The sequence below is a fragment of the Schistocerca nitens genome, chromosome 7, assembly GCF_023898315.1.
Source record: "Schistocerca nitens isolate TAMUIC-IGC-003100 chromosome 7, iqSchNite1.1, whole genome shotgun sequence".
NCBI lineage: Eukaryota > Metazoa > Arthropoda > Insecta > Orthoptera > Acrididae > Schistocerca > Schistocerca nitens.
In genome coordinates, this window is record NC_064620.1 from 410,866,075 (window position 1) to 410,884,738 (window position 18,664).

Consider the following 18,664-nt stretch of genomic DNA (forward strand, 5'->3'; position numbering starts at 1 on the left):
GTTGTTCCAGTGAATTTTCTTGAACATGACAAAATATCATGTTGTGGAATGACTAATATGATGTGATGTTACCTAAGCTGCCCTGTAAAAGAGATTTCAAAGCATTCTTCATTTAAGCTTAATTCTACAATGTGTGTGGTTTTTTTTTTCCCAACAGCTGTTTTCCCTGAAGTTCACTTTATCGACAGCTGCAAAAAAAGACTGCCAGATCTGCATGAAAATGATGTGATAGAAGAACAGGCTGTTGGACATGATTTCATTCTGTACCAAGGTGGGTAATACTGTTTAGTGTACTTAAGAGCGCTTTAGATTGCGGAGATGAAGTTATATGTGACTGGATTTGTTATACTCAATGTCTAACCCATTCATTGCGTTTCCACAGCCCTGTTCCATGAGGTGAGGAGTATTGTACCTCAGTGGGAAGTTCCTACAAATGGAAAAAGTATATATTACATGTTACTTGGTTTCAAAACTCGGGACCACAGTCTTTCCCAAGTGAGTTACATACATTATCTTACATTTATGAATAAATTTGTATGTAGTAACAATATCCACAGAAATAATCAAAGCTTGTGTAAATATTCTGAGCAAGGAAATTCCAGATTTGAGTTCATGAGTATTTTTGTGTGGGACTGTATACGGGGTGGTCCATTGATCGTGACTGGGCCAAATATCTCACGAAATAAGTGTCAAACGAAAAAACTACAAAGAACAAAACTTCTCTAGCTTGAAGGGGGAAACCAGATGGCACTATGGTTGGCCCACTAGATGGCACTGCCATAGGTCAAACTGATATCAACTGTGTTTTTTTAAATAGGAACCCCCATTTTTATTACATATTCGTGTAGTATGTAAAGAAATATGAATGTTTTAGTTGGACCACTTTTTTCGCTTTGTGATAGATGGCACTGTAATAGTCACAAACATATAGCTCACAATTTTAGACGAACAGTTGGTAACAGGTAGGTTTTTTAAATTAAAATAGAGAACGTAAGTATGTTTGAACATTTTATTTCGTTGTTCCAATGTGATACATGTACCTTTGTGAACTTATCATTTCTGAGAACGCATGCTGTTACTGTGTGATTACCTGTAAATACCACATTAATGCAATAAATGCTCAAAATGATGTCCATCAACCTCAAAGCATTTGGACATGTAATGACTTTCCTCTCAACAGCGAGTAGTTCGCCTTCTGTAATGTTTGCACATGCATTGACAATGTACTGACGCATGTTGTCAGGCGTTGTTGGTGGATCACGATAGCAAATATCCTTCAACTTTCCCCACAGAAAGAAATCCGGGGACGTCACATCTGGTGAATGTGTGGGCCATGGTATGGTGCTTCAATGACCAATCCACCTGTCATGAAATATGCTATTCAATACCACTTCAACCACACACGAGCTATGTGCCGGACATCCCTCATGTTGGAAGTACATCGCCATTCTGTCATGCAGTGAAACATCCTGTAGTAACATCGGTAGAACATTACGTAGGAAATCAGCATACATTGCACCATTTAGAATGCCATTGATAAAATGGGGGCCAATTATCCTTCCTCCCATAATGCCGCACCATACATTAACTCGCCAAGGTCGCTGATGTTCCACTTGTCACAGCCATCATGGATTTTCCGTTGCCCAATAGTGCATATTATGCCAGTTTGTGTTACTGTTGTTGGTGAATGATGCTTCGTCACTAAATAGAATGCATCCAAAAAATCTATCATCATCCCGTAATTTCTCTTGTGCTCAGTGGCAGAACTGTACACGACGTTCAAAGTTGTTGCCATGCAATTCCTGGTGCATAGAAATACGGAACAAGTGCAATCAATGTTGATGTAGCATTCTCAACACCAACGTTTTTGAGATTCCCAGTTCTCATGCAGTTTGTCTGCTACTGATGTGCGGATTAGCCACGACAGCGGCTAAAACACCTACTTGGGCATCATCATTTGTTGCAGGTCATGGTTGACGTTTTACATGTGGCTGAACACTTCCTGTTTCCTTAAATAACGTAACTATCCGGTGAATGGTCTGGACACTTGGATGATGTCGTCCAGGATACCGAGCAGCATACAAAGCACATGTCCATTGGGCATTTTGATCATGATAGTCATACATCAACACGATATCGACCTTTTCCGCAATTGGTAAATGGTCCCTTTTATCATGGGTAATGTATCACGAAGCAAATACCATCCGCACTGGCAGAATGTTATGTGATACCACATACTTTTACGTTTGTGACTATTACAGCACCATCTTTCACAAAGCAAAAAAAGTGGCCCACCTAAAACATTCATATTTCTTTACGTACTACAAGAATATGTTATAAAAAATGGGGGTTCCTATTTAAAAAAAAAAGCACTTGATATCAATTTGACCTATGGCAGTACCATCTAGTGGGCCAGCCATAGTGCCATCTGGTTTCCCCCTTCAAGTTAGATGAGTTTCATTCTTTGTAGTTTTTTCGTTTGATGCTTATTTCATGATATATTTGGCCTGGTCACTATCAATGTACCACCCTGTATATAAAGGTGTGCAGATACACTGAAAAATGAGTAGTTTTTGAGGTTAGTACTTTATTGGTAAAGAATTGCAGTTAAATGGAAGTATGAAAGATACTTGCAACTGAGGCCAATATGAAAAAGTTAACACAATATCACTTATTACAACTATGGGAAAATGCACCATTTAGAATGCCATTGATAAAATGGGGGCCAATTATCCTTCCTCCCATAATGCCGCACCATACATTAACTCGCCAAGGTCGCTGATGTTCCACTTGTCACAGCCATCATGGTTTTGCTAATACTGAGAGTTAATAGGTATGGACCATGTGCTTTTACGTGACAGCATTCAAAGAAAAGGAGCATGTCACAAGCTTCAGTTTTTATTTTTCTCATCATTTATTTGAAGAGGGTTTGGAAACAACATTGTAAATAGGGCAAGTCTCGCTTGTATTTTGGTCATTTCTTCAGAATGTGAATTTTGCATGTGTTGCTGTGTCACCATATCTGGTAAAAATACTGGCACAGTCTAGTGTAAAATATGCAGACTATTCTTCATACCACTATAGTCTAGCTCCATGATGACAAGTACACTGAGCAGCTTACATTAAAGAACAAATGATACTCAAAATACACAATAAATCAACAAATTCTGCTGCATGAGGTCCACAGATATACTAGAAATACACCGTAATTATTTTTGTACCCCACTCAATAAAAACACAAATTGTTCTTTATATGCATGACAGTTATCCTCCGCTACATGATGCTCAGAGCAAGGTTCACTCGGCCGCGGAAAGTGTACAGATGATAAAAGCTGGATGACAGCAATGTGTGACTTCATCTAAGAAGTTGCAAGCCATTAAATTGCAGAATGGATGCCAAGTTCATCATAATCAATAAACAAATTGTCCCAGTCAGACCAAAATTGAAATCTAAGCCTTTAGTCATGATGCACACTTCTTTACAGCAGCAGAGAACCAATGGATTTGCCCATCTCAGTTGTGCCTCATGGTGACTTCAGCTGCCACACAACTTACTGCTTCCTAACAGAGCATACAACCAATTTATATTAGCATCAGGTGTACAATATGATGTAAGCATTTGGGCTCATGAATTGCAACTTGTGAATCTAGCTTCATTAGCTGGAAGAGTTCAGTGAGGAGTTCTACTAAAATTATAGGGCACCTGCTGTATAAGACTGAATGATACATTGTTAGTAACTCTGGGAACCTGCTCACTGGAATTTAATTTGAAATCACAAAAAGGGCAGTCCTTTATTGGTAAAGAATTGCAGTTAAATGGAAGTATGAAAGATACTTGCAACTGAGGCCAATATGAAAAAGTTAACACAATATCACTTATTACAACTATGGGAAAATGAATGGGACACTTCTTCCTGAACATGCAGGAAAATATATGAATTTCTCCCTAACATCAGGGAGAGCCTAAAACTGAGATTGCTTCACCCATTGAGTGGACTAATACATTACCTTACTGGTCATGGCCTATATGTTACACATCTGCACAAAATCAAGAAAGATAGTTGCAGCAGCAACAGTGTGGGAACTCCAGAGCACACATTGTGGGACTGTGTGCCCTACAAAGATGCACCAAATAATGGCCATAAGGTTGCTGGATTCCAAATCGGCACTGAACAATGAGTCAGCTTGACATATTTTGGATGATATTGCAGCTACAGTATACAGGAAGGCTAAGGGCAACTTCACGAGGAACCCAACCACACATCAGCATGCTGCCACCTCAACCAGACAATATACTTTACAAATGGAGAGAAGGCAACTGCAGCTCATGACCACTGAATGGAACAATTTTAAGCTTCTTTATCATATTGGTGCAAGTGAGAACAGAAGTGTGGATTCTAAGACAACACACTGAATAATGGAATTGCTTGTTGTAATGGAAATGCTCCTGACTTGCAGACAGTAACTGTTGACCAGGGTAGTATGAAGGCAGGTCCACTAGCAGAAACTTCCATCTACAAATAAGATGCACCCTAATAAATAACAGAAACAACAGAAACTGTACTACCAAGACTAGTATTAATACCTGGGTAATTGGCTAAGGGGATTATAGTAGTCTTTTTGTGATAGAAAGTACTTGTAGTATTAGCATTTTCATTTTTTTTATAATGTTTGTAACTACCAAGAATGAATAATTAATATATACATTTTCTTTTAGTCACAATAATGTGAAACATATGGCCTGTGTTAGCTTCCCAGGTAACAGACTGTAACTGTCAAGAATAAATAAATACAAGGGGCAATCACAAAGTTTCCATTTGAGGGCATTTCTTCAGCATATATGCAAAATAGTATGATCCCAATGTTTGTATATAAGCACCAGCATGTAAGCAAGTGATTAACACAGTATTCATGTCTTTCCGAGTTGCATGTGATAAATGCAGAAGCACAGACTGTGGAAATCTTACTACCTAATGTACCCAAAGAGAGCCAGCATGCTATTATTCCTTTCTTGGCTGCCTAAGGACAAACTCTGGTAGATATCCATCAGGGATTCATGATAACGCACATCCTTGAATCGCAAATGTCATAACACACAAGCTATGTCAACCCAAGTGGGAGACACTCAACCATCTGCCCTATAGTCTGACCTCTCCCCAAGCGATTATCATGACTTCTGCCTGCCCGATGTATTGCAGGCAATTGTGAACTCTTCACACAGCAGGATGCGATATTTCACCAAACATGTATCTTGAAAGTAGTGTCTCAGGGCAGTGATTTCTTCAATGCTCACAGCAATTTTATCTGATTGAAATACCAGTTTAGGACTTTATGGTCTTTGAATGAAAACTTTCTGGTCACCTGTTGCAAGTACTGAGGTGACTAATTGAGTCTGCCGCCATATTTCTGGTCGCAGTTGGAATGTCATTGCTACTTGCTGGAGAATAATTATAAAGCTAAAATAATCATGTTATTTTTATGGAAAATATTTCTTAACTTTCAATTTTTTTTCAATACTAGCTTTCATGAACAGAACAAATAAGGCTGAAGTGAAACTCTTGTGATGTTTGTGACTGCCCTGACAGCCATATTCAGTGACATTATATGCAGTGGATTACAGCACATGTTGGCTTTACCAGTACCTGCATCAGCTGTTGTTCCTAGAGAGAAACTGTTGCAAGCTTTATTGAAGGGAAACCTTGCCAGCCATCCCTTAGTCACAAACACTCCACTTGTGTGCTTCATAGCAGTTAAGTCTGCTGTGTGCGTACATTGTTCACCAATCACCAAGTGTTATAATGGTTAAGACATTGTATTTAGAAGTAACAGAGTTCAAATTCCCATTTGGCTAATATGACTTAGTTCTTCTGTCACTTTCTAGAATTACTTCATTAAATGGCAGATCAGTCTTGTTATCAAGATCATAGCAGATTTTATTTCTCATCCTTACATTTCTCAGCACTATGCTGCATCTCTAACCTCACTGTTGACAAGTTGTTAAATTCTGGTCATCTTCCTTTCCCTTGGCAGTCCAATATTGTACTCCAATAATCACTGCTTCACTAGATGTCCTGCACATTTGGAGAGATACCATTATCATAGAGACACTATGTGCTCAAAAGTATCTGGACACCCCCAAAAACATATGTTTTTCATATTAGGTGCATTGTGATGCCATCTACTGCCAGGTACTCCATATCAGCGACCTCAGTAGTCATTAGACATAGTGAGAGAGCAGAATGGGGTGCTACGCGGAACTCGTGGATGTCGAATGTGGTCAGGTGATTGGGTATCCCTTGTGTCATACGTCTGTATGTGAGATTTCCACACTCCTAAGCATCCCTAGGTCCACTGTTTCTGATGTGATAGTGAAGTGGAAACATGAAGGGACACATACAGCACAAAAGTGCACAGGTCTGTTGACTGACAGAGACCGCCGACAGTTGAAGAGAGTCGTAATGTGTAATAGGCAGACATCTATCCAGAGCATCACACAGGAATTCCAAACTGCATCAGGACCCACTGCAAGTACTATGACAGTTAGTTGGGAGGTGAGAAAACTTGGATTTCATGGTCGAGCGGCTGCTAATAAGCCACACATCACACTGGTAAATGCCAAACAACACCTCGCTTGGTGTAAGGAGCATAAACATTGGATGATTGAACAGTGGAAAAACATTGTGTGAAGTGATGAATCATGGAACACAGTCTGGCAATCTGATGGCAGGGTGTGGGTATGGCGAATGTCTGGTGAACGTCATCTGCCAGCCTGTGAAGTGCCAACAGTGAAATTCAGAGGCAGTGGTGTCATGGTGTGGTTGTGTTTTTTCATGGAGGGGGCTTGCACATCTTGTTGTTTCGCATGGCTCTATCACAGCACAGGCCTACATTGATGTTTTAAGCACCTTCTTGCTTCCCACTGCTGAAGAGCAAATCGGGGATGGCAATTGCATCTTTCAACACAATCGAGCACCTGTTCATAATGCACGGCCTGTGGCAGAGTGGTCACATGGCAATAACATTCCTGTAATGGACTGGACTGCACAGCGTCCAGACCTGAATCCTATAGAACACCTTTGGGATGTTTTGGAGTGCCGACTTCATGCCAGGCCTCACCAGCTGACGCTGATACCACTTCTCAGTACAAAATTCCATGAAGAATGGACTTTCATTCCTCAAGAAACCTTCCAGCACCTGACAGTGTATGCCTGCAAGAGTGCAAGCTGTCATCAAGGCTAAGGAGGGCCAACACCATACTGAATTCCAGCATTATCGAAGGAGGGCACCACAAACTTGTAAGTCTTTTTCAGCCAGGTGTCCAGATACTTTTGATCACATAGTGCATTTGAGTAACTGTGATACCATATGGGACCATACATAAGTCAGTTTATTCTTTGTGAAAAATTCTGCACCAAATGCCACACCTGCGTAGCATACTAATTGTTTTCTATTGTACTGATTGATGGTAATATGCATGGTACTTTTTACAGAGAAAGGTGAACTCATCTGCAAAGTGATCTGTCAGCCACGACTCCCAACTATCACACTCTTTTCTGTGGTGTTGCTTAATAACATCACTTCCACTGACCTACTGAAATACAGATCACCTTCTTGAAAGCATCCATAAACTCTTTTTGTTGATACAAGGTATCCAGTGGTAGTTATAATGTCTGAAAATCATTGGTGTGATGCTGTAAATTTATATCCTTCTGCATTCATTTGAATGTATTGATTACTATTATTATTGTACTTATACAGGGGCCTCCCATTATTATACCAACTGATACTTATATTACAGCCCAAGGACTATACTGAATGAGTATTCGGGCATCTTGTAACATGTTCCTATCTTTATTTGCTTCCAATCCTGCCATTAACAGCAATTTCATTGGCCAAGTGAAACACATTAATTATATATTGTTTTCATTACCTTTTCCCTCTGGTGTATGCCTCAGAGTCTTGTATAGTCTGATACTGTAGCATGAAGTCAGGCAGCATAAATGTAACTGCCATGTCATAGAAACGGAGTGTTTTTGTCTGCATTGGCTTGCTTTGTTAATATTCTGTCAGGCACAGTGTTCTCTGCAACAAAACTGGTTGCTGATCACATTGTTTCTTCACTTGCTTTTTCATTAAATTTCACTGACTAAACATATTATATTAGGCAAATATCTTTACAGAAAGACAAAGTTGACATAAGAGCATGACAACAATAGAAATATTAATCTTTCAATTGCCATATCATCACTGTTGGATTATGGTAACAAAGATGAGTTTCATTTTTATCAGTGCAAAAATTTCTATGTGCATCAAACAGATGGACACACAAACTTTGCAACAATATTTTGTCAGTCTTTTCTGTAATGTGCAAGTACTACACTTTTTCCTCTTGACCTCAGTCTCATTTTCTTCATTTCTGCTTTCTTCTTCTGCTTCTTCTTTACATGTTGGCTCATAACATTTTGGCATATGTTGAAGATGCATGTGAATTCTTGATGTCTCTAAACTTCTTTGAATGAAATTATGTAAAACTAATGCATGAGATAGCTGTTTCAGAAATCATTTTCTTGTGATATAACTTTCATTGTTGCGAAAATAAATTCCACGTGGATTGATCACACTCATATTGATAATTGCAAAAAATATAAACACTAACCAATAGTGTACATTTCCTGCAAAACTGTACCATTATTCATACTGTTGACTTCATCTTTGATGCCATTGCCAAGAGTTGGATGATTATTGAATCTAAGGCACTGCATGATGAATTCGAAATTTTTGATGTTCTTACAATTTAAAATTTTTCAGTACTGTCTTCACCAGTTCTCCACAAGGCCTCTAAGCTTGTATTTTAGTTTTGTTAATGCCAGCTAGAAACAAAACAATGAGGATGGCTTTAAATTCAATAACATCTGTTGGTTTTACATCTCTTTCATGCTAAATTAAGCTTCAGCATTCTCTGTGTACTGGTTTTTAAACAGAACTATAATGAACAAAATGTCATCAAATATGCGGCAATTCCAGGATTCCAAAGGCATTCTCACTGCTTTCATCACATCTTTACATCCAGGTAAGTTATGACTCATATTGTAGTCCCTGAAAAGTACTGTCTGTGGTGGTGAAAACTTATTTATTTTGTCGCTTTGTAATTTCCAATCCAGTAATGACTGTTTTCCTCAAGTACTTCCTCATCATCATCAGTGAAATCTTCCTCACTTTCTGAATCTTTCTGCTGAATTTAAATTTTTTTCAACACAATCTATGTCCACCGCATCTACAAGATTCTCTTGAACTTCATTATTACCCTTTTCATACAGCATATTTTGGGTTTCTTCGACATGTTTCGGGTTGATGATATTACACTTCTTACTGTGGCTGCCATGATCCATTGTAGCCCACATGAAACAAGAAACATCCCATGAAGTAACACAATGAGATGTTGTGTACCAATTATTCAGACAGCCTTCACAAATTATTAAATGATCCAAAAAGAAAATAAATGTATTTTACATTCTAATGTAGCTTTCTACTATTTGTGAAGTTTTGTGTATAACCAAATAAATGTGCCATTGGAATGAAATGTGCATGGATGCAGAATATCAAATTGAGCAATCAGTGTATATTTTGACAGTAGAGCAGTCACTGCGATACTGAAGCACACAACAATGAAAACAGTTCAGAGAAGGAAAGCTACTGGGGAGGGGGCATCACTGTTGTCAAAGATTTTTATAAGCTGCTCAAGAATAAAGTAAAAATAAATCAAAACTGTTAGACATTGAATCCAATACATTGGCAATATTTATGACAGAGAAACAATTTCCTATTTCCAGATACTTTCATAGGAAACATTGACTTTACACATGAATTTAAAAAGAAATGTTTAATCTGTAACTTGCCTGCATTTTTAGAATTATTCAACCGCACACAATAAAATGTGTATAACAGGAGAAATAACATTCACAATACACACACATACACTTAGGGTTCCTCCAAGCCCTTGATCAGTTGAGAAAATATGCAATAAACAAACCATTGTTACTAAATAGATATGAAACTCATTCCTGCTGTTAGTAGAAGACAGTACTGCTCTGTCACAAAAACTATCAATGTTATGTTTCATTTTACTTTCATTATGATGAAAATACATTTGAAAGTACTGTGAAATTTCTATATTGTGTCTAGTAACAACTGCAAGTTTCTCCTATTCCTTCTCCTTATGTTGCTTGATATACAGTGAACAGCATCTGTATGTGATAATTATTCAAGAAACTGTTCACTGCAAAACAACAAGTGACATTATTCAGTGTTTAAATGCAACAAAACAATCCTGGTAAGAAAATATATTCAATATGTAATAATTAATCTGTTACTTTTTTCTTTAAAGAGCTAATAATCAGAAAGACTTTTTGTTCTGTTTCTCTGTGTTAACTTTTAATTTATTTGGTTCAATGAATCTTCCTTTGTTCAAGGTTATGGAAGACTCCTGGAGAGAATGGACATCAGCTCGTTACATCTACCTTAACCTGCCAGATGAACTTGGACTGACACGGATCTCTCTCTATAGACAGAAAATCCCTTGGTCAATAAACATATTTTCATATATTGTTCTAGTAGAGTGCCAAAATGTTTCAAGCAAGGAGGATCAGGTATGGATTCTGACTATCCTAAGTACCAGTACTATCACAACACAATAATTCTGTTTACAGTGTGTGTGAAAGTAACAAAAAATCATTTATTTCACAACAGAAGGATTTTTAGTAATAAATGATGTTGGTTTTGAGATAAATGCTGAAAAAAGACACATTGTCAGTGATTTCTTTCAGAATAAGTTACTGGTAGCTGCCACAAACTCTGTAAACTGTCATGAAGAGCACAGTCAATTGTACTTGTGTTGTACCATTAGATGTTCTTTCATAGAAAGAGACACATGAAAATAATTACTGCTTTGTATGCAGGATAATCAATTAGCAAACAAAATTTTATGTGTTCTTGCTATTGTTGTAGGAATAAACTCAGTGTTCTACTTGAAATAATTATAGCTCACTCCATTTGGAATACATCTTTATTGTCAACTGAACTAGATACCACAACACACGAAATCCACAGATGGATACTGCCATTATTTAGACACTCAAGAGAGAATTATATATACAACATTCACAGAGTTTAGTGCCAAGCTGTGATTTCATTGTGATTTCATTTGTTCACTATTGACTATATTATTTGTTACTATTTATTCAACTGAAATTTTTTGACCTTAGACCATTATCAGTTGGTAAGTGCTGAAGCACAGCAGTTGTCAACATTAATTTAAAAAAAGGCATGTCAGGCTCTATATCACATGTCAGCATTCATTGCATACACCACCGGTATGTGACAAATGCTGATATGATCCATAGGAGCTCTCATTTGCTTAAGTCAGTGTGTTAATGTTGGTAACTGTGATTTTTCAGCACATTACCACTTGATAATGACTCAAGGTCAAAACTGCGGTCAGGGGTATTGTAGTAAATAATACAAATTATTGTAAACAGGTTGTCATTTTAAAAATTCTACAAGACAATGATCCCAAACCAAATACAGCCTTGTACAAATATTTATGTTATTTCAGATTTATGCACTGCTCATTATTCCAAATGTTTACACTACATACATTTATATTTTAATATAACCACCACGCTGACCATATATGATCTCCAAGTCACAGACAGTATGGGCTCAGAATAACACTCTTAATGTGTCTCTCAGCTGATTTCAAACTTTGGATACAGTAACTCTTTCAGCTTATTTCTTTCTTCAGAGAATTTAGAAGACAAATTTCAGGAGGAGTGGTAACAATAATGTTGTGTAGGAGGGCATTCTGCTAAAATTCTATGATTTCTCAATCATTTTGTGATGAATTATTATGTGCAGGTAATAAGGTCCCTTGAGTCAAGATGCAGAATATGCTCACCAACTGGATGCTGGATTACCCAAAGCAGATAATTTTTGTGTGACCATTAATATGGTCAACAGGCTTAGTAGTGGTCTACCTATATGAAAAGATGTGCACTAAATACATTTTCAGATGTATAGAGGTCAAGAAGTGGTCCTAAGGTGGCAAATGAATTGGCTGCTGGCAAGACAGTTTAGAGTGCTGTTTCCTTGCCACGACATGGGCTGCAGAGCTGGTGGTGTCTGAAATCTTATTTAGAATCATCAGCAAAACATTCCTGTTTAAAAAGGTCTTCTATTCATGTCAATTACAGGGACAGAATTGCATCTGGAGAGAAGGTTATTGTCCTCTGTGACATAGGTGGCCATAGCTCTTGGCTTCCCATTATCAGTGGTTTGCACACCAGGCAGGCAGCAGCCATGAGTAGTGATGGCTGCCACCATTAGTGCAACTGCAGAGGCCTGATACAAGTAGTGTACCATCAGTCCATTAGTAAAAGATCACAGAAACGGCCCCAGACAGCTTGGCCGCCATCTATCGACGGCGTTTAAGCCGAGGTGCCCAGTGTGACTGAAGGCGATGGTGTGCGGACACCCTGACAGTGGTCAGCAACAATGTGGGCCCACACAGGGTGAATAACAGTGACAGTGCATCTGGGCAGTCAGCTGGCCCATTCTTGAAATCACAGCCCCAGGGAGGTAGCAATCAGTAGTAGGCCAGTCACCCAGTGGGTGACCCATTGGAGTGGAGGTACCAAGGTGACTGTATACAGACTTCAGCTCAGATAGGAGCCTGCAACTACTCACGGCAAAGTCCACAGAGGGTGGCTGGGTTCTTTTCTTTGTAGTGCAAGTGGCCTCTGTCTTGTAATCATATGCTGCCACACACTGTGTTGCATGCCACATCATACACACCTGTATACAACTGGATACAATGAGCATCTGAGAGTGAGGGTCTAACTTAGGAGGTACATATGGGAGGGCCAAACTGGCTAGTAGTCTCCCCATGCCAGCACTTGAGCCCAGAAGTCATAACAGGCTGGAGTGCCCTGCCATAGCCATTAGGCAAAAACAACTTCATTTGTCTTGGTTTTTTTTTGCTTGGGCAGTGCTTCCAGATGGCCTACCACCACCATAAGGTGTCCCGACTTTGGCTTTTAGAGGCAGTGGCTGTCATATGCTGCAGTTTCAGCATGCTGAATGAGTACCCTTGCACTCTGAAAATACTTTCTTTCTCCATAGTGGCTGGCCTTCAGGCTGATGGACACTTTGCCCTCTGTGACATCATTTTACTGAAACTTCCTGGCAGATTAAAACTGCTTGCCTGACCGAGACTCATGCTTGGGTAGCTCAGTTGGTAGAGCACTTGCCCACGATAGGCAAAGGTCCCGAGTTCGAGTCTTGGTCCGGCACACAGTTTTAATCTGCCAGGAAGTTTCATATCCGCTGCAGAGTGAAAATCTCATTCTGGAATAATTTTACTGATTTGATGCTGGGCAGTTCATTACACCATGCTTATCCATCGTGCAACATTCCTCACTCCTTTGGTTCATTTTTATATTTCTGGACAAAAGAGATCTCAACACAACATCCTCTACTACCCATTATTCCAATTTAATTTAAAGCACATGGTTCTATTAAACCAAATGCTATATCCTACAATTAACCCAGTCTCTTGGCAGCTAGCATAATGGGAGCTCCTCAGACTGAGTGGTTCTCCACTTAAAGTAGATGCAGGTCTCACAAAGCAGAATCAGAGCCACAGCAGTACCAGAAACTGAATCAGTCAAGGTTATGATTTTATTGCTTTGTTTATCATGGTACAGCCTTACATGGTGCAGGATCTGCTCAGCACTAATACAATCTTTGTGCTCTAAATATATGATCCATCAAATAGAGAAGGTCAGACTTCAAGGTGTTATTAAGGTTGGTTCAGTTCTGAGTGGGAAACAAGTCCAATGGTTGTTCAGGCCAGTATGGCAACAACTGTGTCACATTCATTATAGTGGTCCCAGTGATAGCAGCTTGGAGATTGAAAGTGGTTCCTATTGTATCACAGGTTGTACCATTAACCCACTACCTCACAATTCCAATCTCATGATTCCCTTGGGTCAGCTCTGTTCGTAACAATTTATAATCACTTCTTCCAGTGCAAATATGGATTAGATCTACTGCATATCAACACTTTAGAACTAAGGGTGTGGTGTCAGAACATCCCTTTAGCATCCTACAGCATCCATTTTACTTAGGAATAACTGTACCTCACATATTTTTGTGTCAGTCTGGACCATCCTCATTGGGCATATACACATATCAAAAAAAGTTTTGCATCACCTTGGTTCTGAGAGTTCCAGAACCTGTACAGAAAATTGGAATAGAGATCAACATAAATATCATTTCCGTCCTTTTTATTGCTCATGAAAACCACACATTGCATGCTGTACCACCATACAGTGAGAACTTCGGAGGTGGTGGTCCAGATTTTTATACACACCAGTACCTCTAATACCCAGTACCATGTCCTTTTGCATTGATGCATGCCTTTATTTGTTGTGGGATACTATCCACAAGTCCATCAAGACACTGTTGGTCCAGATTGTCCCACTCCTCAATGGCGATTCAGTGTGGATCCTTCAGAGTGGTTGGTGGGTCACTTCATTCATAAACAGCCCTTTTTAATCTATCCCAGGCATGTTCAATAAGGTTCATGTCTGGAGAACATGCTGGCTACAGTAGTTGAGTGATGTCGTTATCCTGGAGGAAGAATAATAATGAGCGTATGGCATTGGTGGCTGGGAGACCCCATGCGGGGCGGTTCAGCCACCGCTGCACAAGTTCTTTAACGCCACTACGGCGACTTGTGAGTGAATGAGGATGAAATGATGATGAAAGACACACAACACCCAGTCATGTCGAGGCAGAGAAAATCCCTGACCCTGTCGGGAATCGAACGCGGGACCCCGTGAATGGGAAGCGAGAACGCTACCAAGACCACAAGCCGCGGACCTGGAGGAAGACATTCAGAAGATGTGCATTATGGGAGTGCGAATTGTCATCCATGAAGATGAATGCCTTGCCAGTATGCTGCCAAAATGGTTGCAATGTCGGTCAGAGGATGGCAGTCACGCATTGTACAACCATTACGGCACCTTCCATGACCACCAGCAGTGTCTCCACCTTGCTGGACAGTGTGTCTAAGGTGTTCAGCCTGACGGGGTTGTCTCTAAACACGTATCCAATGATTGTCTGGTTGAAGGTATATGCGACACTCATTGGTAAAGAGAATGTGATGCCCAGTCCTGAGCAGTCACTTCTACTCTTGCATTCCCTATGCTATCAACTAAGTCTCATTACTGCTATTCTAACACCCAGCAGGTCTGTATCATGTTTAAATGCTGGTTTACTGTACCCATGACTATTTTCATGTACCCAGTTAGCTCTGTAGTTAATTCTTGCGTCAGTCAAGAATTATTTAATACACTATTTCCCAGGCTTGTTGATTTTGTGGTCTGCCATTTCCTGGCTCCTCTGTTGTTACTATTTCTCGGAATGTTGTCGGTGTCTATAATTAAGGAAACGATAGATTGCTTCTGATCATAAAGATGACATGTTGAGTCACAGACTGGCACAATGAAAAGACTGTTAGATGCTGAGCTTTTAGCCAAAGCCTTCTTCAGAAAACAGAAGAAAACACACATGCACATTTACACAATCTCACACACACCTGACCGCTATCTCCAGCTGCTCTGGCCAGAATGTAACAGTCTTTTTGTTGTACTTGTCTGCTATTCAACAGTTCATCTTTACATTGATTAGCAATCTATTCCATTCATAATTGTTGATATTCCAGCCTGGACTTTCCATTATTGTTGGTACTTGCCATTCCAAATACTGTCCTTAACAATTTCTCACTTGTGACTAGCCCCCACTTTCTTGACACCACCATGCATATGGTGCTAGGTCTATCGCTTGGCACAACTGCTCTCATAGCTGTTCATATGACACATGTAACCCCTGATACTCTCCTCATATCTCTTCTAATATTGCTTTCCATTCAACCTTGAGATGCAATCTGGTGAACATCTCCTCCAGCCTCCATACCTCATTCCTTACTTCCCAAGCATTTTAAGTCAACCTCAGTATCCAATGGTGGCTGGCTAGTATAACATCCTCCTGCCTGGAGAAGATTAATCCTCCCTCGAGTTGCTATGACCCTGGCATGTTCACCACTTCTCCACTGAATAGGTGTAGCACCACCACAATTATTGCACAAGTCATGATTGCCCAGGTGGTAACACTACCTGAGGGTAAGGAATCCATATCATTCTCTCTCCTCCCTCCCCCCCTCTTAAAAGATCAGACACACGTTTTCCATATGCCAATAATGATATGACTGACCCTAGTGCATTGTTGCATTTACACGCCATATTATCTAACAACCCTACTACCAAAAAACATATCGACCAATGAAAATACAAATTTTTATATCCTAGCAAGATATAACAATCCCATAAAAATAAGAGAATGTTAAGAACTTATCACAATTTGTTACAAAGCTCTTCTTATATTACAGAAATTTTGCCACTTCTTGATGTGACCTGATTGCATAAGGCACCTTGCATCCATCCTACCTGTGAGTTTCTGCTTCCTTTCTTCCCTTTTAACCCTTTACCTTCTTCACTGTTAATGGTTCTGACACCTTTGGTAAAGTATGTGGAGTGCTCTTAAAAGGTTTTGATGCATCTCATGTGGACAATGGTAGCTCATGTCCAAAACTGTAATGTTACATTTTGCATATAGTTCCGGACAATGTGTAAGAAATTTATTTGTCTTGTCTTTCAGTGTATAGGGACTTGCTAACACTACCCATCATCCAACCCTGTATTCCAGCAACTTTAACAGTATATCATCCCATTTTCTCTTGCTGCTTGAGTGGCTAAGTATTCACCATTTGTATTCACTTCTGTACATTTTAAAGATTTCACAAATTTTCATACTGACTATCTATTTTTTGTAATTTTAGATGTAATAATTCTGAAAGGCACCAGCTTCTTCCTTCTGCAAACTGCCTTGAACAGTGAGAGCCCAATGTTATCATGCACTTTTGAATCACATGTAGACACAACATAGGGTAGGTAAACATCCTAGTCATTTTGGTGGCTATTTACATAATAATAACTTTATAGTTACATAATAGCTTAATATTTTAATGATCGTATGGTGAACAGATTCAGCCCTCCCATTTGCTTGCAGTTGCAGGGGACTAGTTCTTAGTTCCCTTATTTGTAACAAGTGACATATTTGCTTTATCACTTCAAACTGAAGTTGGTGCCTTGATCCATAACTGCCGTGTCTCAGATGTGAACCATGAATAACCAGTTATTCATCCTTGCTTGTGCAACAGTACTTGCTTGATGATTTGGAATGGCAATCATCATGACGTAATGCCAAAAATGGTCTATGATAAATAACATGTAGCACTTACCCACTGTTGTTTGGTTAAATGGAACCAAGATATTCATTCTCTCCACTTCAAATGTCTTGAATGCCTCTGTTAATGTTCGAGATGGGACCTGTTGATGAATCAAATCAGCACATTGTGCACATTATATGCAGTTCCTCACATAATGGTCAATGTTCTTTATCAAGATCGTTCAGCGATGCCACAATCTATTGTCCTTTGTCCTCCACACCCTAATAACTTGTGATCATGAGCTGCTTTTAGTTCTCCTGCTTTTCTTACTGAAAGTACCAAGCTGTGTGGACCAAGTTTCATCATCCTGCATTGTAGTCCATGACGCATGGTGAGCTGTGGCTGTGTTTTGGATAGCTAACAGTCCATCAGTGGTCTTTGCCTCCTGGCTTTATGCAATGCTCTGGCCCAGAGCTTGTAAGGCCCTATCTTTCTGCTTAATCCATCAGTGTTGCCTTTTTCTTGCCCAGTTTGTGAACTATCTCAAAATCGAATTCCTCAATTTCAGTGGTCATCGAGTCAGCCTGTTCAAAGAATCCTTCAACCCTAATAGCCACTTTAATGCCACATGTTCAGTTATGACTTGGAATTTCTTGCCATACAGGTAACTGTGAAAGTAAGTGGCACCATATATTAAACTGAACAGTTCTTTGTCTGTGGTCAAATATTTTGCTCATTTTATTTAACTGTCAAGATGCATACACTATGGGGTGTTCTTTCCTGTTTACTCTGACTTAAACAGTATACTATCAATTGACTGCTCATGTCACAGGACACGATTAATTCTTCTTCAAAGCAGAGCTAGCTTCCTTTAATTTCTCAAATGCAGCTTGACATTCAGTTGCCCACAGGAATGTTACACCTTTCCTTAATAAAATATGTGTCAGTGTTCTGGGAATTTCAGCAATTTGACAAATGTAGTAATTTGATAATCCTGAAAGTGACTGTAGCTGTTTCATGGTTTATGGTACTGAGAAATCACACACTACACATATTGGTTGTAGGTCAGTCTTCACATTGTCTTAGCTGATCATATGGCCTAGACATTTCACTGCTGTCAACACGAAGTGGCTTTTAAACACTTCTTCTAGTCATTGTGTATGCTCCTTCAGATCTTTATAAAGAACAATGTCATCTTAGTAGACCATGCACTGATGCAGCTTCAACCCTCTCAACATTCCATGTAACAATTGCTGAAATGTCATCAGTGCATTTTTAAGCACAAATGACATCTGTTGATATTCATAAAGTCACCAG

At 39.3% G+C, this 18,664-nt stretch overlaps 1 protein-coding gene across 1 annotated transcript in view; it reads left to right on the forward strand.

Moving 5' to 3' along the window:
* LOC126195083 (uncharacterized) overlaps positions 1–18,664 on the forward strand; it is a 461,160-nt gene that overhangs the window by 420,846 nt on the left and 21,650 nt on the right. Inside the window, exons 3-5 of the mRNA XM_049933544.1 lie at positions 158–271; positions 383–495; positions 10,470–10,646. Coding sequence (XP_049789501.1) covers positions 158–271; positions 383–495; positions 10,470–10,646 — 404 coding nt within the window. The remainder of the gene's footprint in view (positions 1–157; positions 272–382; positions 496–10,469; positions 10,647–18,664) is intronic.